Source organism: Watersipora subatra, chromosome 9, assembly GCF_963576615.1.
Source record: "Watersipora subatra chromosome 9, tzWatSuba1.1, whole genome shotgun sequence".
Lineage (NCBI taxonomy): Eukaryota > Metazoa > Bryozoa > Gymnolaemata > Cheilostomatida > Watersiporidae > Watersipora > Watersipora subatra.
Window position 1 is genome coordinate 50,166,615 of NC_088716.1, and position 26,834 is coordinate 50,193,448.

Consider the following 26,834-nt stretch of genomic DNA (forward strand, 5'->3'; position numbering starts at 1 on the left):
ACATAACAGAGTTAGCGCAATTAACTTTTGCTCCGTGTGCCAACAGATATTCGGCTACTTTCGAATGCCTAAAGTGGGCTGCTACATGCAAACATGTGTCTCCAATGTTATTCGCTACATTTGGATCCATTCCCAAAGATAGCAGCTTTTTCACAATGGGAAGACTCCCGGCAGCCACTGCAAAATGTAAGCAACTATTCCCATCAGCATCTTTAGCCAAAAAGTTGCTTCCAGTGTCAATCAGACAATCGCTAACAGCTGTGTTGTCACTGGCGATGGCCATGTGTAAAGGAGTGAGCCCAAGAATATTTTTACATTCTAAGTCCACTTTTGGTTGATTATAGGACAGATTCGCAGTTGTCCTTCCTTCAAGATAATTTGATTGAGACAGAAATTCTCGTGTCAGGTCTAGACCACCTGTTTGGACAGCCAGGTGCAAGGCGCTGTTTCCACTATTGTCCAGTATGTTTGCATTGACTTGGTCTATCTTAAGGAGATGCTTGACTATCAACTCTTTTTGTAACTCAGCTGCGAGGTGAAGGGCTGTTTTACCTTCAATATTTTTAGCATTGACCTCAAGCCTCTGGTCTTTGATGAGCATGAGAGCGATACGCGAGTCATAAAACTGGAGAGCTAAATGCAGAGCAGTGTTTCCATCTAGATCTTTCATATTGATGTCTATGTCAGCGTTATGCAGTAAACTCTTTACAGTCAGGTAGTTTCTTGCCATAACTGCGAGATGTAGAGGAGTGTGAAGTTGGGCATTGCTGCAGTTTACGTTGGCTCCATACCGTTGCAACTCTCCCAAAATTGTAAGGTGTCCATTCTTGGCAGCGTAGTGTAGAGCTGAGTTGCCTTCTCTGTCACATTTATTTGGATCAGCCCTTCGACGCAATAGCAAGCTGGCGGTGGCGGTATGACCATACATGGTTGCTAGCTGCAGTGGAGTATTTCCTTGTCTGTCTAATATATCAACTCGGTGTTTCGTTTGAAGGAGGTGGTCTAAAACCTTAATTGAACCAGATTTTGCAGCCAAATGAATGATACTCGTTTCCTCTAACCCCAGATGGCAGTAGCACTCGCACACGCACTGTTGATGTCTACCTTGAATCAAGTTGTTGTGGTCGCAGTCTTCATGTGCATAGTATTTGCACAAACATAACGAGCACTTGCTGCTTTTGACCAATTCTCTTCTTTCCATGGTTTTACACTGAGCCAAGTCTAGTCCCTTCCCAAGCAGTGTCACAGCATTGTCACGTGTATGAAAAGTGTGTGGTCTCCGGCGTCTGTCAAGGTGAAAATTTCGCTTTATGGTTGTAGCTGTACGATATCTTCTTAGCATCTCGTGAATTCGGAAAACGCGCACTTGTATAGATAGTTGGGCAGATGAGGATTTGTCTTCTCTGTACATGTGAAATGGTGTCTCTTTGCGCATGAGCTGTAGGTGCGGTGACGGTGCAATGTTCGGAGTCTCTGGGCTACGACTTTCATAGCTCAAGCGAATACCATGCACAGACAAATCCTGGCTGGACGCCATGCCACTGTCAGCTGTTGAGCAGCAAACTCTGTAAATACATGTGTCTGTGTTTAGAGACGCAGAATATTAGCTTTTAAAACAAATACCGGTAATACATCATTTCTATCATGACTATTTGAATAAATATACGCTAATACTCACGGCTAGAAAATAAATTTGAAATTATGTGCATTGTGTTAGTTTTTATATTATAAAAGTCATGATATAAATATACAATAGTTCAAGGGAAGATATTGATATGCAGAAAGATAAGTATTACCTGCTGACCTACTGCTAACACAACTAGATTAGAGTTCAAGGTTAAAACTGATGGCAGCATTATCAAATTTTGGTTTTGACCCTTTGCTGCAAGCATGTCAATGTTCTGATACATGAGATCGTGCTAATTTCCAGGCAGCTGGTTAGCTCAGATTATCTTTGTGACAAATTTAATCGAATGTCTCGTGGAAACCATGATATACTACTTGAACATTGCCAAAGACATAAGGAATTTCTATGTAAGAAGTTCTCTTTGATCTTGAAACCAGCAGCCATGAACAAACAGAATTTGATGTCATACGGACACTGGATATTAAGCACATAAAGGTCTGAGATCGGATGTCTCGTGCCCAAGCATCCGGCAATAATAGACTTAACAATAGACTTAACAACTGGTCGTTATAAAATCTATTTTCTGCTGACTTCATTACATGACTACAAACAGCAATCACACTCGTCATGTAAATAATTCAAACTACTTTACTTCAGAAAACAAGAAATCGAGAAAATTGTCAACAAGAAGACGGATCGGCTGTTTTATTAACAAGCCCATAAACGGTTCTAGAAGCATGCCTCTACTAGATAAATATTTGTGCACAGGAATCCATTTCAGTTGGGCGTCCAAGACACACTTTTTACATTTATAAGAAAATTATACTCACTCCTGGATGTTAAGGAATTGCGTGTGAAAGATTTGAAATGCATAAACATTCTCACAATTCACATTTATACTGAGTTCACCTACTCGTGTATTGTGTGCATGGTAAATATGTCATAATGAACTCATTTTTTGCTAACTTTATGAATAGCACATTTACTCCAAATTTTGATATACTACTGAAATCAAACTACAATTTTTTTTCTAATATATCAACAAAGTGAATGAGCGGCCGTACCACAACATGATGCAGCGATATTATTCTATTGTGCAGCTACTTCACTATCTGTTTAGCCCTGTCTAGTTAAATTATATCCTAGCTTAGGCCCAAACTTTTTTGTACAAGGAATTGTTTCATGCTAAGTGTGTTATATAATTACTGTTATATAATTATTATACCATAATATATTTATTATATAATTATATAATTATAATTATATAATTATAATTATATAATTATAATTATATAATTATATTTATATAACTATTGTAATATAATTATAATTATGCAATTATAATTATATAATTATATAACTAATTATATACTTGTACTTTGAAAAGAAAGCACTCATGAATTTTTTCTTAAATTAATGCTGGTTGGAGCAAAGACCTTCAATGGAGATAAAGGCATGAATGTAAAAGGAACCAACAAAAATCTTAAATAAAGACTTATATGCGCTATAATATATGTATTTTTAGTTAACATTATAATTTATTAAATTCATCAAAAACCAATCAGTAGCTAATAGCATTTAGCTGGCACAACCGCGCCTTTTTGTATTCTGCTTATATAGTTAACTATTTACCGTGTCTACAAACTGGCGATTCTCATTCGACATACGCGCAATTAGCTAATAAAAAGATTCAATAAAATGTTTTTTTTAAATTCACAGCAACTAAAATGGTTGAAAATAGTTTGATTTTAAACTTATCTGCTAATGCTTACTGGTTTAAATCAGCAAATCAGGGCGAGGTTTAATGCTTACTGGTTTAAATCAGCAAATCAGGGTGAGGTTTAATGCTTACTGGTTTAAATCAACAAATCAGGGTGAGGTTTAATGCTTACTGGTTTAAATCAACAAATCAGGGTGACATTTAATGCTTACTGGTTTAAGTCAGCAAATCAGGGTGAGGTTTAATGCTTACTGGTTTAAATCAGCAAATCAGGGTGAGGTTTAATGATTACTGGTTTAAATCAGCAAATCAGGGTGAGGTTTAATGCTTACTGGTTTAAGTCAGCAAATCAGGGTGAGGTTTAATGCTTACTGGTTTAAATCAGCAAATCAGGGTGAGGTTTAATGATTACTGGTTTAAATCAGCAAATCAGGGTGAGGTTTAATGATTACTGGTTTAAGTCAGCAAATCAGGGTGAGGTTTAATGCTTACTGGTTTAAATCAACAAATCAGGGTGAGGTTTAATGCTTACTGGTTTAAATCAGCAAATCAGGGTGAGGTTTAATGCTAACTGGTTTAAGTCAGCAAATCAGGGTGAGGTTTAATGCTTACTGGTTTAAATCAACAAATCAGGGTGAGGTTTAATGCTTACTGGTTTAAATCAACAAATCAGGGTGAGGTTTAATGCTTACTGGTTTAAGTCAGCAAATCAGGGTGAGGTTTAATGCTTACTGGTTTAAATCAGCAAATCAGGGTGAGGTTTAATGATTACTGGTTTAAATCAGCAAATCAGGGTGAGGTTTAATGATTACTGGTTTAAATCAGCAAATCAGGGTGAGGTTTAATGATTACTGGTTTAAATCAGCAAATCAGGGTGAGGTTTAATGCTTACTGGTTTAAATCAACAAATCAGGGTGAGGTTTAATGCTTACTGGTTTAAATCAGCAAATCAAGGTGAGGTTTAAAGTACGTTAGACTACTTATAGCAAGCTTGTAGCACCTCTCTGGCAACATATATACATACTATATTGTATACTACTATATATAACAGACTAGTAAGAGAACTTCCCTATATGATGGTTTCCATCAGACTTCACATGTCTCACTAGTATCCTGCCATACATATCTCACAAGTGGCTTGGCTTCATGCTCCGCAATGTAATGTAATTATAATGGAATTTATCAAAGAGAAACTGAGATTAAAGAGCTGACCACCAAAGAGAAACTGAGATTAAATGAGCTAACCACCAAAGGGAAACTGAAATTCAATGAGCTGACCACCAAAAAAGAAACGGAGATTAGATGAACTGATCACCAAAGAGAAACTGAGATTAAATGAGCTGACCACCAAAAAGAAACAGAGATTAAATGAACTGATCCCCAGAGAATAACTGAGATTAAATGAGCTGACCACCAAAAAGAAACTGAGACTAAAGAGCTGGCCACCAAAGAGAAACAGAGCTTAAATGAGCTAACCACCAAAGAGAAACAGAGCTTAAATGAGCTGACCACCAAAGAGAAACTGAAATTCAATGAGCTGACCACCAAAAAGAAACTGAGATTAAAGAGCTGATCGCCAAAGAGAAACTGGGATTAAATGAGTAGATGTTTAATTACGACCACCAATCTGACAAGTCATCAGAGATAAATGCTTACAAAAAGCTCAGTGTTATATTCTAAGGCAACAATAGCCACGATCGGGTTATAAAAAATTGCCAAATTTAAATACTTTTTTCTTTCGGTTGACCAATCAGAGTAATTGTATGTAACTTTTAAAAATGTTATTTCAAATGTGGATTGAGTAAAAATATTTCAGTATATAAATTCAGCAGCGATTTTTTTTAATCGAGCTCAACATTTTGGAGTAATTCAGTTGTCGGCTTGAAAGTTTATTGGAAGTTGTTTTAGGAACAAAAAAGTTTTTTTGATAAACAAAGTTTTGCTTGTACCATAAGCTATGAGAATTGACATTGTTTCAACGCATGAATATCTCTTTGCGCACCTTCTATGGCAACTGACTCCAAGCTATTACAAGAGACCACTGATCAGGATGAACTCATATAGGCACACTCAACTAGCTTGCCTCAGACCACACTTCTAATGCTTGAAAACAACTTTAGCTTTAGTTCTGTTTCTATGGAATACATACCGAGAACATAGATCCCTTCGATTATATAGTTACGATAAAGATACATATCTTAGAATCATGGGTTAGTTGGTACATAAGCAGTAAATGACCTCCTAACTTAGAGTGCTGTCGGATTCTCTATAAAATAAGTATACGCTTATTTTTACGCATATCCATCAACATAAAATTATCATACCTTCTACTTCCTGTTTCCAGTAATATGCTACCGGCAGGGGATAACTTTATGGAAGCACCAAATACATTTAGTATAAAGTAAGCCTTTGGTTATCTTAGCTTAAAAAAATTAAAATAATTGTAAGGATATCAGGCCATGGCTGCTAATGACACTGTACACTCATGCTTTTTTTGCTGTCAACAAACCCTGCCTAACCCAATTCTCAATAAACACAGCAACAAACATAACTATCCTAAAATTGTGAGTAAGTGGCTGGAATCTGGATGCTTCACATGTCCACTTACGCATACAGAATTTAAGAGCATTCTCAAGGAGCCCTAATTTAAAACAACTATGAAAAAGACAAACTTACCTTCTAAGTCAGCGAAGTGAGTGTAGATATATAGACACGCCTGTGAGCAAACTGAAGGCGTGTGTGAGGCGGCTGCTCAGCCCACATCCAAGTCACTACATCTCAGGGTTGTAACCAATAGCAACCAATTAAGTGCGGTGTATCAGGTATCCAAAGCCGTCAGTTAAACAAAATATTTTCAATTTATTCAATGAAACAAAAAATATTGACTCAGTCTATTCCACTTGATTGCTCGATATCACTGTAACAGATCGCGGCAGGCGAGCGTTTATTTGACACCGGGGGTCACTTCAAGTGCTCTTGTAGATGAGAAGACGAAACATGCGAATCCACAGCTGGCATTGACAAGGGAGAGGATAAGCAGTAGAAGCACCATTTGGCATGGGTACACAAATGATAAGGTGTTGATTTACATAGATTTGACACTATTGGAAATACTGCCTAACATACACATGATGAAATAATATTTCCTACAGTTTTAAAAGACCAGTAAAACTGACATGTTCATGGTGAGTGTAGATAGTGTCAACTCAGTTAATATTGAAACACAACCGACTATATTGTCACACTCCATATAATTGGTCGCTCTTGATATTCCAAGGGGTTCGATAGCAAATCAACTGCGCCGAAACCTGTAGCTGAAGTGACGCAATCTTGAGAAGAAACTTTTTCAGACCATCCGGAGCTTATGTTTAGATAGCCTTGGATACTACGCGTCTTCCATGACATTGGAGTCAGAGACTAATCTTATCATTATACCTAGATGGCACTGCAAACCTCAAGATAGACTCAGTAAAGCAAGGTGCTGTTTAAAATACAGGGCCGACCATCACCCACCCTCAAGAGCGTGGAGGACCACAGAGCATATGCATACAATGTGATTGATAATGTCAAATAACCAAATCAAACAAAATGATATAAGATAGTTTAAATTATCTGAGAAACAAGGGATTATAGCGACGCGGCACTAACAGAAGGATTTGTCTCGCTAGCAGGGATTATGTCTGAACCTGCAGTGCCTGTGTCATTTGTTGAGAACAGACAACCATAGATAGTGTAATACCGTAAGAACACCAGGTATTAAAAGAGTATTACGTAGCTAACAAAGGATGACAATGCTAGGAGCTATATTTAGAATCATAGACCTATTAACTATACAGTATGGTTACTAGTTATAGTTTACTGTATAGTTAATAAGTCTATGTTTAGAATAGATTCAACACGTATTTTATTGTATGCGAACTGCTAGTCACTGAGAAATGACTAGATATATTATATTATACACACTGTTGGCAGCTAGCGATGTAATGAAGGGTCTCTGTAGCGGGTGGCTGAGTTGCTTAATTCTTCCTTCTATCTTTAATCAAAGCTCAAAATTTATAACCCAACACAATGCAGCCATCGGTGTAGGAAACAAAGTCTAAAAATCTTTCTTACAAAGAGAAAAAGTTTTTATTGGCCTTAGTATTTATCAGCAAAATGATGTTTTTACTTACATACCAAAAAATGAATAAAAAGACAGAAGTAAGGAAATATTGAAGAAGTTGAACAAACGTGTTTTAAAAGTTGGACATCTAACAATATTGCGGAGGAGTCAGGATAGTGAATTGAAGGTTGTAGTAACAGAAAGTTCATAAATGGAAATTTATAAATTCCTTCCTGTGCTTCACCATTGGAATGTAGAGTGAAGTTTTTGACACACTTTTACTCTATAGCTCTAATTTCACAAATTTCTACTTTTACTCAGATAAACAGTTCGTATACTATTTCCTAACCAGCAAGTATCTATAAAACCAAGTAAGCACAACTCCTGTAATCAAACGCCTATAGTTATGACTGCCATTTTAAGAAGCAAATTCTTTGACAAATTCCAAACAACAGACAAATTTAGCTAATTCCAAACAACTTGATTTAGGCTGGAAAATTCATTCTATCTGTAGACATATTTTAACCTCTAATTTTATTTTTAAGCAGCAATATGACAGCGAGTAAATGCGAGCACCCACCGCTGCAGACTGGTTGAAAGTTGGGTTACTCTTTTTCTAACCTAAAGAAACAGAACAGCAACAGAATTTTGGCTCTGAGCCATTTACTGAGGAAAGAGTCTTGTTGATATCTTGTTGGCATATATTTGCTATCCTTTCAGACTACAATATACCTACAGGTATACTAACCTCAGCCAGCCAGGCATTGATATTATCTAACCAAACCATGGCACCCCTGCTTCTCGCTGAAACCCCTTTTGAGTTTCCCAGCCTCTTTTCCACAATGCTCTGTAATCATATATTCAACAGAGCATTCAATTGAACTATTCCGTGTTTGTAGCGTGTGTCACATACATGTACAACCTTGAGAGATGTTTCTCTGCTGTAGGTAATTACAGCACCCTTGTACTGCCTATATGCACAAGACTAAAATAAAGCTTTGTTTGATCAGCATCCACAGGAGGAGAAACATCAACTGCAATGAATCTAGCCATTTTGCTTCATAGTGAGGTCATAAATTAACTAACGGGGCTACACCTAGCAGGTAGAAGATTGGGCACATGGGAAGCGTTTGGATTCTAATCGAGGATCCCTCCAGGTTTTAGAAGGGTTATGGTAGTTTCTGCTTTGATTGGGTACACAAGATGATAATCAGGTTGATTAGGGTTCTTTGACAGTGCCTATCATATACATGTACTTAGTGTTGCATCATTAAGGACCTTAGCTCGAGATCCTAATAAATAGATTAATGTTTTTAAGCTATGCCAACAGAACGCTTATCTTAGAAGAAATGAGTTTGGTGCATGCTAATAATGTTTTATTAGATTCGTCCGCGGGTCATCAATGGAATAATTGAAGTGATAGTCACATTTCACTTAAAGTGCTGTATAGAAGTTATATTCTTTTCCATAGAGCTGCATGCAAATGTTGAAGTGATTTCTGACTTTGCTGAACCAGAGTCACTTGACTGGAAGGTAATGGCATTCAGCGGGCGAGAACAAGTCGAGAGGCTAGCATTTTCATCCTGTTGCAGAGGCTGGCCGATAAGTAGGCCTCTAGACGCTGCCTGATGTCATCACTGATATAGCGCAGTGCTTTTACAGATGTCAGTTTTCGATTCTAAAAGAGGGTGTCCAGTTCACCCTCCCCATACGTTTGGAGTTAGCCATTTAGTTATCATAGGTCCGACCCATGCACAGGTGATATCAGATTAAAGGTATTACTGAGACCAGGCTCATATAGGCTCAAATAATAGGCTTACTTCATGATATGACGTATCTTCATAAGATTTTGTGATATGGCATACTTAATACATAAACACTACATACTTGTATGCATATACATATGCAGTCATATACATATATTTACATACATATTTACATACTAAATCAGGTTACTTAGCGATGAAAAGAGAACCTAGAGGTACAACCTAGTTTATGGATATGTGTAAGGTTTATCGAATGCTTATACCCAATTCAACGAAAGGACCTCTTTCAATATTATTAGTGCTTTCAGCTTCTCTTTGTAAATTTTAGAAAGGTACACGTGACAGAATATCAAACAAATATCTCTGATGTAATTGAGCAGACAATAAACATTAGTACTGCGCTTATCGATAAACTTTGAGTTTTACTCTATGTGAAGCCTTTAGCGATATGAGGGCTGACAAAATAATTACTTTATTTAAGGCCGGAAGTTGAGTTCAATAAAACACTTTTAGCATACAGCAAACACACTTGTTATCTAAGCGTTTGGTTATCGTAGCCTTAAAGCATCTTACTATTTAAAACTGTTCTTCATCAATATGATAATCTCACAGCGCATAAACTAATTAAATCATCAGTGGTAATCATTTGCAACTTGAATCAATATTTGTCGAACTCTTCGACAAAATACTGGGTTTACATGAAAAAAATTAAAAGAACTATTTACCAAAAAGGACCAGAAAGTGCTTGAACCTAAAAATAAGTACATCTTATTACATAATACTGTTTCTCAATACACTTATACAACAATACAAAAGTTTAGAAACAATTAATTTGAGTATGCGGTTGAGGCGATAACCACAGAAAGGCTTGAAAAAATCTTTAACTGCTATCTTTGCCAAATTACCCGATTCAGACAGATCCTATAGACTTTTGACCTTGACTCTCATCATTTGGCTCATTCCAGAATTTGGGCTACTACATTGCCTTTGCTTTTAATCAGAAACTTATGAGCAGAACAGTAATGGGAATAAGAGCTAGTTTTTGTCCATCATCAAAAGAGAGTGATGTTGAAATGCAACATTAAGATACTACGCATACCATAACTATATCCATTGATTCCTTTTAAACAAAATTTTAGAGCAGCTTTTCTACTAAGTTATCCATTTACACCTTATGAAAGGAAATTTGGTTTATTTATGAATGTAAAATACATAGAAAAATATGAAAGACATTATGCTTAAGGGAATTGTGATTTATCTTACCATGAGAGGATAATCCCTAACCTTTATACTTGTTCAATGTACGTGTAAGTCGATATTCGCCATGAAGTTATTCGGAGAAATATTCAAAATCACGATCTTTGCAAATTACTTAATCAAACTATTGAAGAACTTTTATCAAACAGTTCACTCTGATTTGATCAGCATATAGTTTTCCCACGGCCAAACACGAGCGAAGCGATAGTTTGGGAGCTTTATGATAAATGCATTCGTGCGCACAACTCACGAAAATTAGTCATCGACACCGTCACAAACCTTTGTACCGAAATCTCATCAACAAATTTAACCATTTTTCAATGAAGTCGTTTAAGTATAATAGCGATACAAAACACATATAAACCTAATTAAATATGTTACTAAATCTTTGAAATTTGTAGACAATATCCTAAACCTTACCGATCTGATTGGATTATACATAAATAGACAGATTAATTTGGCCTCAAATCACAATAAAAACTTGACAAGCCTTTTTAATCAAAATTAAGACTGGCCAACGAAATGCCGATAAGGCAGTGCGACAGAGAGTAGAACCATTAGGTTGTGCGCATTTCACGAGAAAAACGTGCACATTTCACCAGTCTATGGCATTGTCCAATTGCCGAAGGTTTCTGTAATTAACGTAGAAGTACTGAAAAGTAATCGTTTCTTTTTTGCCAATTCTACCGGACTCTGACATTTTGGACACTTGTAATGAGTACTACTTTAGTATTCCAACTGATGTCCAAAGCAGTGAAAGTAAAGGAAATGATGATGATATTTTTCTATCTGATTCTTATAAGATTATTACAATATTTAATTGTAAGAATAATTATACGACTTTATAAGATTACTAGCTGTGCCACCCGGCGTTGCCCGTGTAATAGAAGAGTATTTGGACAGAAAATATGATTTGTATTTAACATATTACAACATTTGCCATTCTAACTTTCAAACTACATATCACAACATATTTCATCACTACATAACTACATATCATGAGAAAAAATATCATTGTCTTATAAACAATGAGAAGTAGTGAGAGTTTTGCTATTAGCCAGTTTGATAATGTGAGCGAACAGCTTCTCGTGACGTTATGCTTTGACCCGCGTCATACGTCAAGCAGGTAGGTATTGCTCTGATATACTGACTTATTTTGGCTGGCTTGCAATTCGACATTCGTAGTCCAGTGGGCTAGGCGTAAGACTGGTGAACAGCTGGGTCCGAGATGAATCCTCTTCGATACGGAATAGTTATTCCAAGATTTTAAGATCTATAGCCGGATTTCCGACATACAGATGGACTTTGAGAAATATATATATATACTAGCTGTGCCACCCGACTGGTGGTTGCCCGTGTAATAGAAAAGTCTTTGGACAGAAAATTGATTTGTATTTAACATATAACAACATTTGCCATTCTAACTTTCAAACTACATATTATGAGAGAAGTGTGTCGTGTAGTTGAAATAAATTAGGAGAAAAATAAAAACAACTGTAAAGGTTTTAAAACTTTGTCAAACAACTGTACCTTTCAAGCTAGTAGCCTGGCATATTGCCAATGGAAAGCTCCACTAAGCTAATTAATAAGGTTAGGCTTACAATGCCGGTAAGCCATGACTTTGAGTCTGTATTGTTGTCCAGCTCAATTGTTCTAATAATAGCTATAGCCGAATTTCCAACAGACGACACACGGACTTTGAGAAATATATATATAGATATATAGATTATGAGATTTAATTATAAGAATAATCATTCGAATTTACAAGATCGAAGTATATAGTGACCGATGGTGTGTAATATGTTACTGTTATTATTTTTCTAAAGATTTTGTTGATGATACTGCGGCTGTGCCCGATATCGCGGTACTGCCAAGCCATTTTTAATATCTGCAAAATTAAGTAATAGGCCTACATTTTCTTATAGATATACATCTATTTCTATGACAACCAGCTAAAATCTGTTTAGACTTTTAAATTCAGCATAATTTTTTAGATATAACTACAGAAATCTAGATAAATATCACAACTTCTTGATATTGGTTGTTATGACCAATGATATACAGCCCCCCCCCCCAGCCTGTGTATATTACACAGCAGCTTGCCATTTTAATTCTAATATTGCGTTTCTCCTATTGCAGGGGAGAGATATAAACATATAATCTTTTTCTTTCATTATTGCTGTTTGTTGTACATAATAACACCCAGTACATTGCAGCTACCATTGCAGCTACCATTGCAGTTCTACTATTGCACCACAGTGCCATTTGACTGCTAATATTGCATTTCTCAACCGGCAGTACTCTTTCTTTTTCCATTATCACTTTGGTCGTGGGCTGTATGACAGGGAAATTTCCAGATATAAATATCGTTTACTATAAAATTGTTTAGTACAAGCACCGGTAATCTAGGAAACAGTTGGCAAGGTGGTCAAACTAAACATATTATATGATAATATGATACATTTCAGTTTTTGCAAACGTTATTTAAACAAAGCAAGCACTAGTCAATACCTAACCAATGTTCTAAACAACTCTAGCATTTATATTTCCAGAAGAGCGATTTATTAGCATTCAGTAATTCTTTTGCTAACCAAACATTAAAATCTAAATCTATTTCGCGAATACAATTAGCATGTTCTGACTTTTGTCTTTCCTTAACACGGTGGTAATGTTATTAATACAAAAGGGTGTAACCACGAGTGTCTATTAATACAGAGTTCTTTAGTCGTGGTTATACAGCAACTGATTTGGTGTTTCTACAGTGAGCACATCTCGATGAAATACAGAGTGTGTTTTTTCCAGCTATTGGCACGGGTAATCCCAATAGAAACAAATTTATTCTGTCTTTGGAGTATATTTACATAATTTATTTATTTTTGCAGACGAACGGTTATCACGATCTAAGGCTATTGTTATAGCTAAACGATCACTAATGGAGTAATTACAATCACATCAATATTGGCTCACTATCGTAAGCGATAGAGGGTAGCTACAAAATTAATGTTCTTTTAGTTTATCAGGTAATCATGGGCTGAAATTATTAAGATAGTTATTTAACATTAGAATATCTGAACCAATAAAATCATAGCACATAAAGTAAACTGTAGACACACTACTAATCCCGTTACAAGACACTAAACACAGCTTGCAAACTACTTGGTGAGTTGCATTGCATTATATTGTATATAGTATACTGTATACAGTACACATACTGCATACAGTGAACTGTATACAGTATACTGTATACAGTATGTATACTGTATACAGTATACATACTGTATATAGTTTACTGTATACTGTATACAGTATGCAGTATACAGTAAACTGTATAAATATATTGTATACAGTATACTATATATAGTATACTGTATACAATATACTATATATACTGTATACAGTATACTATATATAGTATACTGTATACAGTATACTATATATAGTATACTGTATACAGTATACTATAAATAGTATACTGTATACTATATACAGTATACTATATATAGTGTACTGTATACAGTAAACAGTACACTGTATAAGTATACAGTACACTGTATACTTTATACAGTAAACTGTTTACATACTGCTTAATTTTTTATCCTTACGATAATTAGAGTTTTTCAAATCTTTATTTTTAGTGCATTTGGCTTCCTTTTGGCTGATTAAGTTTTTGTAAACACAAAAAGATTCCTGGTAAAAGGTTCACAGACATGTAATGTCACAGACATATAAAACTATAGACAGGTAGACAAGAAAGCTGTAAACAAATTGAGTTTATAACATAAGAGCTTAGCAGAGCAATAGATTTACCAAGCTGTAAGTGCATAGAGACACAGACATGTAGAGGCACAGACATCAAGAGTTAGAGACAAGGAAACATAACTCATAAAACATAAGGTATAAAGACAGAGACATTTAAAAGCACACACATATAGAGACACAGACATGTAGAGACATATACATCAAAAGTTAGAGACAAGGAAACATACCTCATAAAACATAAAACATAAGGTGTAAAGACAGAGACATGTAAAAGCATAGACATATAGAAACACAGACATGTAGAGTCATAGGCAAATGGAGCTACAGATCTAGGCACAAAGAAAACTGACTGAGACATGATGAAATGCTTGAAACTTACCAACATCTTCTCATCAGTAGATTTAGGAGGTAAAGAAGAAGTCGAGAGCTGATTCCTACCACACTGATGTCTGAGGGAATGCTTGTAAGACAATTTGGAAGCGTTTGTCCGTAAATAGCCTTTTGAACCAGATGGTTCTCTCATAGGGGCTCCAGGCTCTTCGAATATCTGTCAGAGAAAAAGAGAAAAAGGCATTCACAATGAGCATTCAAACAAAGCTAGCATTATGCACTTTTCTATAAATTTACACTATTATTCTGTCACATATATTTGTAAATTGTGCATTACAGTGCTTATCAATTTTAGTATGATGTTGTGTTTTTTAAATTATGCTACTACTCATCCAGTAAATTTTTTTTTATATTTCCTAACGCCTCTCGTGTATCAGTGGAGATGGTTTATAACAAGTCTTTTGCTGTTTTTAGAGCAGGTTTTATGGACATATTTTAATTACGTACTTTATGAAGTTTTGTTGTATAGCTCGAACAGAAACTCTCACCTTAGAAAAACACTGCTGCAGATGGAACAGCTACTTTATAAAGATTCACTTTTTAACTTGGATAATGGTTATAAAACAGTAAACAGCAGCAGAAACTTCAACAAAGAATTGAAAACTTTTACCATGTTTTCGTTTTTATTATTAAAATGTTTATGTTGCTTTTCAACATGAAGCTATATAACCTTCAAGGTCACAGTTTCACCAGACTTCAAGGTCACAGTTTGACCAGACATAACAAGATGAGAGATATGGTCTCTTTTAAAATCATTTAGAGAAACGCAGCCTGCAGTCCTTTGCTATATCTGCAGGTAGCTGAGCTATTCCACTAAAAGTCCTTTAATTACATGTGTGCAACATTATGGCAAGCAGCAGACAACTCCAACATCTTTAGCTACTGCTTTTAGCATTTCGAACCTCATTTGCAACAGGCATGCATTGATTAAATCTTTCTTATTTTGTTGATAATTTATAAGATAGTAATAATAACTCTGGGAGTCACTGCATATATGTAAGCCTTTTGATATGAAAGCCCTAGCATAGCAGGATAAGATAGTCTGAGTAGAATCCTTACGATGTACATGGGGAGACTCAACTTCACATGTACATGGGGAGACACAACTCCACATGGACATGGGAGACACCATGATGTCTTTAAATATCTCTGTAGAATGCCTTAAATCTTGTAATCAAAATAACAGTTTACAGTTATATTATAAATATTTTGAGTTCAAACGAATTCTGCTTTTTCAAGGGTGTTTTAACTTTGGTACATTTAGTTAATGGAATGCTTAAAGTTTGCACACGATATAAAAAAGTTTTTATTTCTTGTTTTACACTTTGAGGACTGCATTATACAGTTTCAAGCAGAAAAATGTTTTGCAATCATGGACTACGGCTTTGAAAAATTTCAAAATTTGTGGAATCTGGTACCGAGTGGTTTGATATTAAATAACAAGCTCGTTTGTACAATATAACTGTAAATCCGAATTGTGACTTTCCCTGCACTTCCGAGAACATCCGTCTGACACATTGATTGCATCAATAATGTATTTATATATTTTTCATTGCAGAATCTTGTCAGCATGTTAGCTTGCACATGGATCAACTGTGTTTATGACATTTCCTATCATTTGATAGTAAAGTTTGTCTGCATATGTTATGCACACTTCTGCACACACGTTATGTTTACTGGTTGCCAAGCGCAACTAATGCGCCTTTCGAAATAATCTCAATGCGCATAATGACTCTCGATATTAGCTGGTTGAATCGTGCGAAATCCATCGGACGGTTTCTATTAGTAATCCTATATAACCAAATATTGAAATAGGAAATTGTATACAAAAGCCTACGGATTGTTGAGAGAACTCTGCTCACACAATAGAGTGTGGTTGAGTGTTTATATATATAGTAAATATATTAGCTAATGAAACAACTAGGCTCAGTTTCCATAATTAGCTAGCCTCAGACCATCAGAAACTCCCTCAAGCTTATGAATAATGATTTTTTTACTGAATATATGTGTCTTGCTGTTTACTGAAATGATAAACGAATATGCATTAATATTTTTCTAACCATTTTATATATAGTGACCAGTGAGACTCTACTACCATCAAATCACACAGCATAAATGTACACAAATGTGTGGGTGATCCTTCGACGACTGAGTATGATGTATGCTTAGCTCACTGCAAACAGAGGCTGTGCGTGCTTTTAAGAGCATCATTGCACAAATTATTGCTCTGCGAACTTGTCTGGACACATCTGAGTCCAGTGGCAAGGAGCCTTGACAACTGGAGACATGCCCAGTTACTGAAAGCAATTTAAGGTTGGATGCTATTTCTGTCACCATCAGTTGCCTTTGTTAGGAATTGAACCCTAACCCAATTGTTTGCTGGTCAGACGTTCTAGACCACTAGGCCACGGCTGCTCTCAAATCGACGTGAAGTTATCTGTTCATTAGCTTTTTAGAAATGTGTTTTGATCTTGCCAGCAAATTGGAGTGTTTTTGCTATCATGAAGTTATCAAATGGCTATTAGAAAACAACTTACACATTTCTATCGAGTTGAATTAGATCATGCCTGTTAAGATACTGGCTTTGTGTATAACCAATCATATACAGCCCCCCAAGTATGTGGGGGGTTGTGTATGTTTGGGGGAAGTGGGGGGTTGTATATCATTGGTATATCTACTATCACAGGAGCCAATTTATTCGTAAGTGGATGTATGCATGTAATAATTACAATCATTGTATGCTCTGCTATAAGAATTTTATTAACTGTTTGTGTACATCAGTATATGTGTATATTCCTATATTATATGTATCGAAACAGCTCTTATGTCAGGTTAATCAGTTTCTTCGAAGCATGGAGGATCTACAAGGATTCAACACAAAGAACTTACGAAAGTCAAAAAAATTATAAAATTAGGTGTGAGAAAAACAATCAGATGCCAAAATGTGTTTAGCTCCATGAAGTTCCTTAAAACTCTCAACTATAAAATTAGGATTGTTTTGCCTGTAAATAGCCTTGTTACTTGAAGATGCTAACTGCAGAAGATTTGTTATATAAGACAGCGCATCATGGGAGGTTGTCATATGGAATAATTATCTGCATAATTATTCTTAAGTGTGTGATGGTGATCGAGATGGGCAGGTGGTAGCTGGCTCAACTTGGAAACTGAGTATCCGAGTTCATCCTCATGCAAGGAAGTTTATTTTTGGCATCAGACAGATAAACAGACATGGTTTTTATTAAAGTAAAGATTGAAGTTGTCTGCTTTCAAATATTATTGTTATCAAAAGATGCAAACTGCAGAAGATATATGTTATGCTATAGCAAGAGGGGAAGGTTTGCTTAATGACACAATCACATACTATGATAGGTCATAGCTTCAGTTCCTTGTAAATATCCCTCTAGCTATAATGGGGGTCAGCTGAGGCTTTTATCTAGTTTGTTGAAACTCACCCTTACGTGTGATATGTGAGGTTGTTCTGATTTGACTGACTCGAACAATTTTTTTTTATAGTTGTCAGCAAAAACATAGGCTGTAATTATCACCCAAATAAGAACAATGTTATTTTGGATTTGTACGTGTAATACTGATTATAATCATTTCAACCTGCTGGTATTTTTGTAAAGTTGTAAACCTGCGAGACAGTCAGGTTTACTTTAAGATATATAGGCAGATATAACAAAGAGTGTGGAGTGGAGACCAGTTTTAACCACGGGCTAGTCGGGTCACGCAAGATTTTCGCCACGCATATACAAAACAAAAACAACAGAGTAGACACACTTTTCGCGGTCTTCCGCACGAATATTCAAAAATACTAACAGATGTCAATTCTATCGGCCAAACACAACCTACTAATGGATGAGCAACCTATTAATGTATCCGAATACCTCATATAAAATAAGCCAACCATGTTACATAATGGTTAATACCCACTTTTTCTCTGGAAATATGCCTGCTCGCGGTTTTTGGCCAAGAATAACCAGGGTTCATTATACACCAAAATGTTTCTCACGGGTTCCGGAGGTAGCCCGTTATTGGCATTATCTAGCCCGGTTTTAACCCTCTAATCCTTACTAAGTGCAAGGTATAGACAATCTTTTTTAAAAACTTTTTTAAAAGAAATGTCAATTTATATTGATGTAATCTAGTTATTAGTAGTAGCATTTTGTAGAGAATTTTCTACTGATCATTTTTATGTATAGTTCATAAACATCAAACTAACGCTTTTTGAGTTATGCCCAAAATAGTGAGCTCAAAACATAACAACCATTTCTTTGAAATTAATTCAGGACAGAAAGGGAAACTCCGAAGCTAAACTTGTTTTACAAAGGACACCATCAGAGCTGAATGGTAGAACCATCAAAGCTGGATGGTGACAGAATGTTGTCTGCATAAAACATTGTAATGTATCATCTGCATCGTCTGCTTTATCCAGAAGTATCGATGATAAAGATTGAGGGAACGTTGTCTATACATGGAGTGCAACACTATAATACTTTTGAAGAGTACAACTATATATTGATAGCGTTTTAGTCATAATTGATTTTTAGGATTATTCATAACAAGCCGTGACACATTGCAGCAAGGGCATGATGAAAGTACCTGAGAGCCAAAGTACAATTAGAGCTTAATGTCCTTCAATCACACAGCTACAGCTCATGCCTGGTAGGAGTGTGTTAATTATGTCAGACCCTTGCATCAGTGCATATCACCGAGCCAGCGTTTGCTAAGCATGTATTAAAAACGTGTGCAATGTTCAAGTATGGGTGTTAAAATCTGTGTGGTCCGATTCTCATTCCCTGGACTTGCAGCACATCAAAATGTTCAAAACATGCAGAATAATTGAAGCACCCAAATATGCAGGTTCTGGTACTCTTTTGTTCTTCTACCAAGGTAGGCACCTGCATACAGTGGCATCCTTACTAGGCTCAGGGGGTCGGAGCTTGCTGGCAGACTATTGCTCGCATATAATTGCTAATTCTGATGAAAAAGGCAGCACACTTTTTTATACTCTGAAAACTTACCAGAAATAGTAAGCCCTATGTTGGAATAATTTATTCTCCAACTTATAAAAATTGGAAAAAGAAAGCTAAAAGCTACACTGGGTGTGAAGTCATTGATCAGTTCAGTGTCAGCCAGAGAATTATTAAAAAATATCGATTTGATTATTGAACTACATGTATAAAGAAAAGATCAACGCATGCAGGTGTTTTTAGCTACTGTATGTAACTGCAGTACACATAAATTCTCGGGATATTGTTTTCTGCAGTGAGTTGGTTGTACTGCACATAAGCTACACAATTTAAACTTCCTCTAGTAACATTACAGAATTGATAGCAAGAAATGGATTGTGGCAGAGGTGTGAATAGCAAGGAATTGATTGTGGTAGAGGTGTGAATAGCAAGGAATTGATTGTGGCAAAGGTGTGAATAACAAGGAATCGATTGTGGCAGAGGTGTGGTTAACTAGTCTTGTGACTCACCAGATTACCACAAACTACTTAAGTATGTGGGATGAATACACAACATCGTCGATCGTTACAAAGATTTGTTTTTTTGTTGATGAATAGGTGTGATAGTTCTAGCTTTTACTAAACAGAAAGTGTATTAGCCAATAAGATATCAGTAATGCAAACAAGGAAAGACCTATAGCCATCACCATCCTTCCCTCCTTCCTCTGCTATGGTAGGCATGTAGGAAATAAATCGGACTGTCTACTAATGTGTGCCTTGTAAAAAGATGATCCAGTCAAGCGGTTTTAAGAAGAGGTAAAGTTAAGTCTTGAGGCTTAGCAAGTCACATAATTTTTAATAATGGCTGGCACGACTAGCCCAGCTGGCGTGGCTGGTAAAGGCAGCATGGATAGCATGGTTGGCATAGCCATCAGCCAAAATATCTAGTCTTTAGAAAAACTCGTATTCTAAACATTTGGTTAAAAAGTATAATTTTTGTCCTACCGAATCCTAAACTAGTCGCTGATTCGCTACGGTAGCATTAAAAACTGAAGGTATTTCAACACACAGTTTTAGTCAGCAAACGGAAAAAACATAACAAAGTAGTCATTCCTTGTAGAATGGTGTTAAGGATGCATTAAGGATTTCGGCACATTTCACAACAAAAAGTTTATATAAACGAAAAAACCCTTTTCGATGTTTTCTATTTGACATCATTTTGTGTTCTATATAATTATCAGGATGACGAGGTGTTGTGCAGAGAGTGTCGTAATGATCTACTTGTCAACACTTGCCAACACTTGCCAACACTTTTCAACACTTGTCAACACTTGCCAACACTTTTCAAAACTTGTCAACACTTGTCAACATTGTTTTATACACCTCAACGGAAGAAGCAGACCATTGTTCTACCTACCTACTCGCTTTCATTTGTCGATTAGCCTCATCTTTTAAGAATCACCACTTGATAAAAAAGACATGCATGTAAGTAGGTTTATAACCCAAAAGCAAGACAAGTTCTCATATGGTTTAAAAATTATAAAGAGGAAACATTTTTTATAACATAAGATGAAAGTTATGTTCAAATGAGCAACAGATAGATGTTTCCCGTTACAGTTTTTTATGAAGTTTGACAAGCCAAACAACTCATTAATAACATGGTATGCAAATTGCACACACAAAATTGTCTATTTCTAACTAGGTTTACAAGACCATTGACCTTTAACTTTATCCTTAACCAAAGCAAGTAAGATCAATTATAACCAAATGAATGGCAAGACGAAATTGATAAAAGCAAACGTGGCAAAACATTAAACTATGCCCCAGAACTACATCAGTTTGAAAAAGTTATGCAGATTTATTAGCTAACTATATCTCATTACACTTTGAGTAATATAGGTCAAAGGTTAATATAAAAGAGTCACCGATAGTTGCTAAACAATAATTAATACAGTTCTAAAACTGGTGCCCGTTTTGTTTTGTAGTCTAAGCGTTTCTCTTACCAGGCTATCATTCTCAATATACTATACATGTAGTTAGTATCTCAGGCCTGCAGGGCTCGTTGTTTATGTCACTATTGAGCTAGCCAAATGGTGAATGGTGAATGATGACAAGACTAGCAGGTGTCTTTTAAGGTCGGTCAATTTCAGTTACAAATGGCTACGTAGCTTGAATACTACCTAAATGAAATTTTGCTACCTCGAAATACGGGTGTCATCGCAAAATGGCACTTTAATCAAAGTTATTAGTGGCTAAACTGAGAGATGGATGACCCTCATGATTTTTACAAAAGTATTTTACAATTAAATTGGTGCTGTTTTGTGTACTTGACAATTCTCATCATCAAGGCCTTCTATTATCAGCCTTGTTTATGTGTATTAATTTCTAACAAATGAACCACAATCATAAAAATATCCTTTCTGGTAAGTTCAGAAAATGTGGACAGTAACTAATTTATTTGAGGATATCCAACTGATAGATGCATTCCAAGCAAACACCAGCGTGTCGGACTTGGCCATGATTTCACTGAAATCACATTTTAAGCGTCGACCTGAGTAACCGCCTCATGATAAGGTTAAGTAAGGTCGTGTTTCTTCAAAAGTCGCTGTTTGTCAAATGTGATCTCATAGAAAATTACAACATACTCTTTACTGGAGCGCCATGAATACATATCATGCACAGCTTCTGCTTACCCTCTTATTGGCTGTAGTTTTCCTGCTCATCGCTGTCTTGGCATCACGGGTCAGCATACTTGAGGGACTTCCGGTTTCATATCCAGATTCATTTCTCTGAACAAAATGGTCGGGCAGCGGTGTGACAGCGGACTTTTGGCGCATGTTTAGCCGATACCCTGTCTTAATCACCAGCTCCTCTTTCCTGTCCACGCATACTTCGCACACAGTTGGCAGCATGTCCGTAGGTGTAATAAAGCTCTCGTGACGGCGTCTGTTAGATGCACTCTAAAACTTGAGATGTTGAAAATTCAAATGAGTTTGTTGAAAAGAAGCACTTGAGATAGAGTAAAATCAATGTGATGACATCAAAGACGCGGTTGAACAGCCTGGCAATGAAAGAAATAGAGATCTTTCATCTGCTATCAGCTGACACGCGACTGACCTTCAGTATTTTCTGATCTTACCTAGATTAGCCCGTGTCTTCAATTTTTTTGGAAGATTGTGGCAGCCACCAGAGTAGATGTTAGATGAATTAGAATATAAAATCATGCACTGCAAGTTCATAACAGTGTCAAGTGAAAAGTCCAAAGGGTAAAACTAGTCAAAGAAATACAGCAATTCCATGTGTATAACTTCAGTTCTGCGAGAGGTAGTTGCTACCACTCGTATTAGTAATTTGTGCTTATCTAGGCTTCTAGTTAACATAATTATTACAGCCCGCTTAAGTTATGACAAGCAATCAATGGGTTAATACAGCCTTTACAATACACTCCCACTGTAGCGGCTATTATAATACACACCCAATGTAACGACTATTATACAGGCATCTACATGTATGTTGTGATTTTAAAGTAATATATTTTTCAAGTGTTTCTCACCACTGCTACTTATTCCCAGTCTGAAGCTTTTAAAATTGCATAATCTACTTCATTGTCATTGGCTGAGGGTTCAGCCAATAAAAATTCACCGAATTTCGTGTCTAATTAAACTCTCCTGTTAATCTAATAGAAGTAAGAGTTCTGTATAGCTGGAAAGCATATAGCTGTACACCTGTACATCTGTACGTTTGTACATCTGTACACCTGTATGCCTGTATGCCTGTACGTCTGTACTTCTGTACACCTGTACATCTGTACTTCTGTACGTCTCTACTTCTGTACGCCTGTACGTCTGGTCGTCTGTACGCCTGTACGCCTGTACGCCTGTACGCCTGTACGTCTGTATGTTTGTTAGCTGTGCCATAGTGAGACAGCAGGTCTGATAGCAAGATGGTTATTAGTTATATTGTTATAACTAGCACCCTATAACTAGTCTGATGGCCTGTGAGAGGTCGTCAGGTGTAATTAGTAACTGCACAACTATTCCAACACATGGAAGGGGGTGAATTAGTCAGGTGTCAGAGTGTCAGCTGACTGAGCTAAATGTCATAAGTTCCAATCCTGTATGATGCATCCTTTTTTAACCGTTCAACTGTAGCTTCAAACAGACGGACAGATGAGCTCGCTGACAGTCATGTCGGTTTTGAAATACCATGTGTAATAAGTATCAGCACAATTATTCCACAGCGCAGCAAGATGGTGGAGATGTTCAGTTGGCACTATGTCTGGCGGCCAAGCAAAATATCTGAGTTTGATGCCCATGTTGTGCAATCTTTATTTCTAATGCTCTTAGTCTGGCTTCGGACAATGGAATGACAGACAATGGCTCTTATATTTGATTGACCAGTTAGCCTTATAGAAGCAAAGTTCGTTTCTATCAGACTATGAGACCATCTCATTTGCTCTGTCTCTAATGTTTGCAATCAGTCTTTTAATTTTGTAATTAATATTAACATGTTTTAGCTAAAGAAAGTGTAGTATCATTGTAAATGCGTACCAGCATGTAGCTCCTGCAGCTGGAAGAACACCAAATAAGACCCTTTTCGGGTTACATTTGGCTGTAGTAACCTTTGCTAGTCGAGGGTGGATGCTGTTCCTTCTTCTGTTTTGCATGAATCAGCGGACTCAGAATTGAAGAAATGAATTTTTAAATGATCCGCAGTTGATTGAATGTCAAACAAGGGTAAGCAATTGGCTGCTTGCCATTTTACAGAGATTGTCTACTCTTACCCATGAGCCTTCATGCGGGTGAACAATTTCTTAAAAACTTATTGTTCCAGTGTAAGATAGTAGCGCAGGCAAGATTCAACTAATCTAGCGACCTATCAGCAGGAAATTATGTTAGCTGATAGTAGATTGCTTGAGATAACACAGGCTCAGTTGAGTAATCGAAAGTACAAATAAGCCTTTCGCTTCATCCTTCCTCTTCAAACAACACGACAGGGTTGATTCGCTTTGACAATTTATATATATATTTCTCAAAGTTTGTTGGGTATGTGTGTCATTCCAGCTATAGCTATTAAAATCTTGGGATAAAAAATCTGCATCACAGAAGATTTGATCTCGGACCCTCCAGTTCACCAGGCCGACGCCTTACCAATTCAGTCACACAAGCTTGATGATTTCCTTAGGCGATATATGTTGCTATATGGAAGCAAATAAGCTACCGTTTTTGGTCACAACACAAGGTGATGGCATAGCGCCATGAGAAGCTGGTAGCTCTTATTAGTAAGCTTACTCCAAGTATCCATTGGCAATGTACCAGGCTAATAGAAAGTGGCAGGCAACTCTTATTATATCTCATTGCTTATAAGCTCATTTTTAAGACCCTGGCAACCCAGGTAACACAGCGAATTATTAATAAAGAGCTGATTGTGTACATGTAACCAGGAGCAGCCATGGTTCAATGGTTAGTGAACTGACATGTAATCAGTAGGTCAATAGGTCATAAGGTTACATAAGTTACATAAGGATTATTGGTGGTGTTATGAAAGGCATCCAACCACAATTGCTCCTTTGCCAAATCGATCGGCCATCGACGAATGAACTGTCTCACCCATCTGCAGTGTGGGAGCCGATCTGCAAGAGTTTGGAAAATTTGCAAGAGTGTATGTTCAGTATGTGTATATTTGTAAGGGTGTATGTTTAGTATATGTATATTTGTAAGGGTACATGTTCAGTGTGTGTATATTTGTAAGAGTGTATGTCCAGTGTGTGTATATTTGTAAGGTGTATGTTCAGTATGTGTATATTTTTAAGGGTGTATGTTTAGTATGTGTATAGTTGTAAGGGTGTATGTTCAGTATGCGTATATTTGTAAGGGAGTATGTTCAGCATGTGTATATTTGTAAGGGTGTATGTTTAGTATGTGTATATTTGTAAGGGTGTATGTTTAGTGTGTGTATATTTGTAAGGGTGTATGTTCAGTATGTGTATATTTGTAAGGGTGTATGTTTAGTATGTGTATATTTGTAAGGGTGTATGTTCAGTGTGTGTATATTTGTAAGGGTACATGTTCAGTGTGTGTATATTTGTAAGAGTGTATGTTCAGTGTGTGTATATTTGTAAGGGTGTATGTTCAGTATGTGTATATTTTTAAGGGTGTATGTTTAGTATGTGTGTCCCTGCAGCAATATTATAATCCTTTTACAAGGGCAAGTTGTACTTTTAACATTATCATAATCCTCATATATAAATCTAAGTGTTTGCTGGTTGGGGTGTCATATATCCAGTTATAGCGATAAAATACTCATGCTTGCAGGGCTTGCTAGCGTTAGTATAAAAAAACCACTTCGCAATGAAATTGAACTCAGAAACATCTAATTTTCAGACAGGTGTGCTAAATTTACAATACGTGGCCACCATGCCATGCTATGGAATAATTGTGGACATACTTTATACACCTGCCAATATTTAAAGGCACCCGGGAATGCTGGTGTGCTAGATAAATACCTGCCTAGATTTCCCAAACAAAGCTATAAATATATGTATATATAGCACAAACTTTATTAAACTCATAGTACAAGTAAACTTATATAATACAAGTAGAGAGTTATGTACTTGCTACTTGAAAATGAGGAGATAACCCCTCACCAGACACGATTTGTCGCTCAACAAATTTAAGGTGCTTTTGAATCTACTGTACATGCATTCCCTAGAATGGTATCCATGACAATATATAAAAAAATCTATCATAAAATAGTGTACACGACAAGCTTCTGTTCACTCCTCCACATATCCGTAAACTTGGAGTTATCTGCTCTGTGCTGCTTCCAGCTATATATGACTGAAACAGCAATCACTCTACTGATGACTTGCAGACAAGTTCAATAAAACATGTTAGCATACCCCACATGTGTTTGTTATAAAGTAAATATTTAGTTATTTTAGGTCATAGCTTTTAATGCTGCTTCAACGTACCTCCACTCATCTACATGTAAATATGTACGTTCAATAGACCCTACAGCAGTGGTTCTTAACCTTTTTCAGTGTATTTCCCACTTTGAGGTACTACACTCCAAGATTTCCCCCTCTCTAGCAGCCGAAAATTGTGGTATTTTTGCCACTCTCAGATTGTAAGAGGAGGCTTTTCCAATAGCATTTTGCCATATAGTCAAAATGAGTCAATTATTAATTGAACCGTGATAGAAATCATATTTTATGGATAGTTTGTCATGATATACTTTTTATTTATGGAAAAATGATGTTC

At 36.3% G+C, this 26,834-nt stretch overlaps 1 protein-coding gene across 1 annotated transcript in view; it reads right to left on the minus strand.

Annotated features, from left to right (window-relative positions):
* Window positions 1–22,484, minus strand: part of LOC137405176 (ankyrin repeat domain-containing protein 50-like) — a 32,653-nt gene extending 10,169 nt beyond the window's left edge. The window contains exons 1-5 of the mRNA XM_068091404.1: window positions 22,266–22,484; window positions 14,611–14,778; window positions 8,198–8,296; window positions 8,030–8,070; window positions 96–1,565 (exon numbers count right to left, since the gene is read on the minus strand). Of these exons, the coding sequence (XP_067947505.1) occupies window positions 96–1,565; window positions 8,030–8,070; window positions 8,198–8,296; window positions 14,611–14,778; window positions 22,266–22,484 (1,997 nt within the window). The remainder of the gene's footprint in view (window positions 1–95; window positions 1,566–8,029; window positions 8,071–8,197; window positions 8,297–14,610; window positions 14,779–22,265) is intronic.
* Window positions 22,485–26,834: the final 4,350 nt, after the last annotated feature.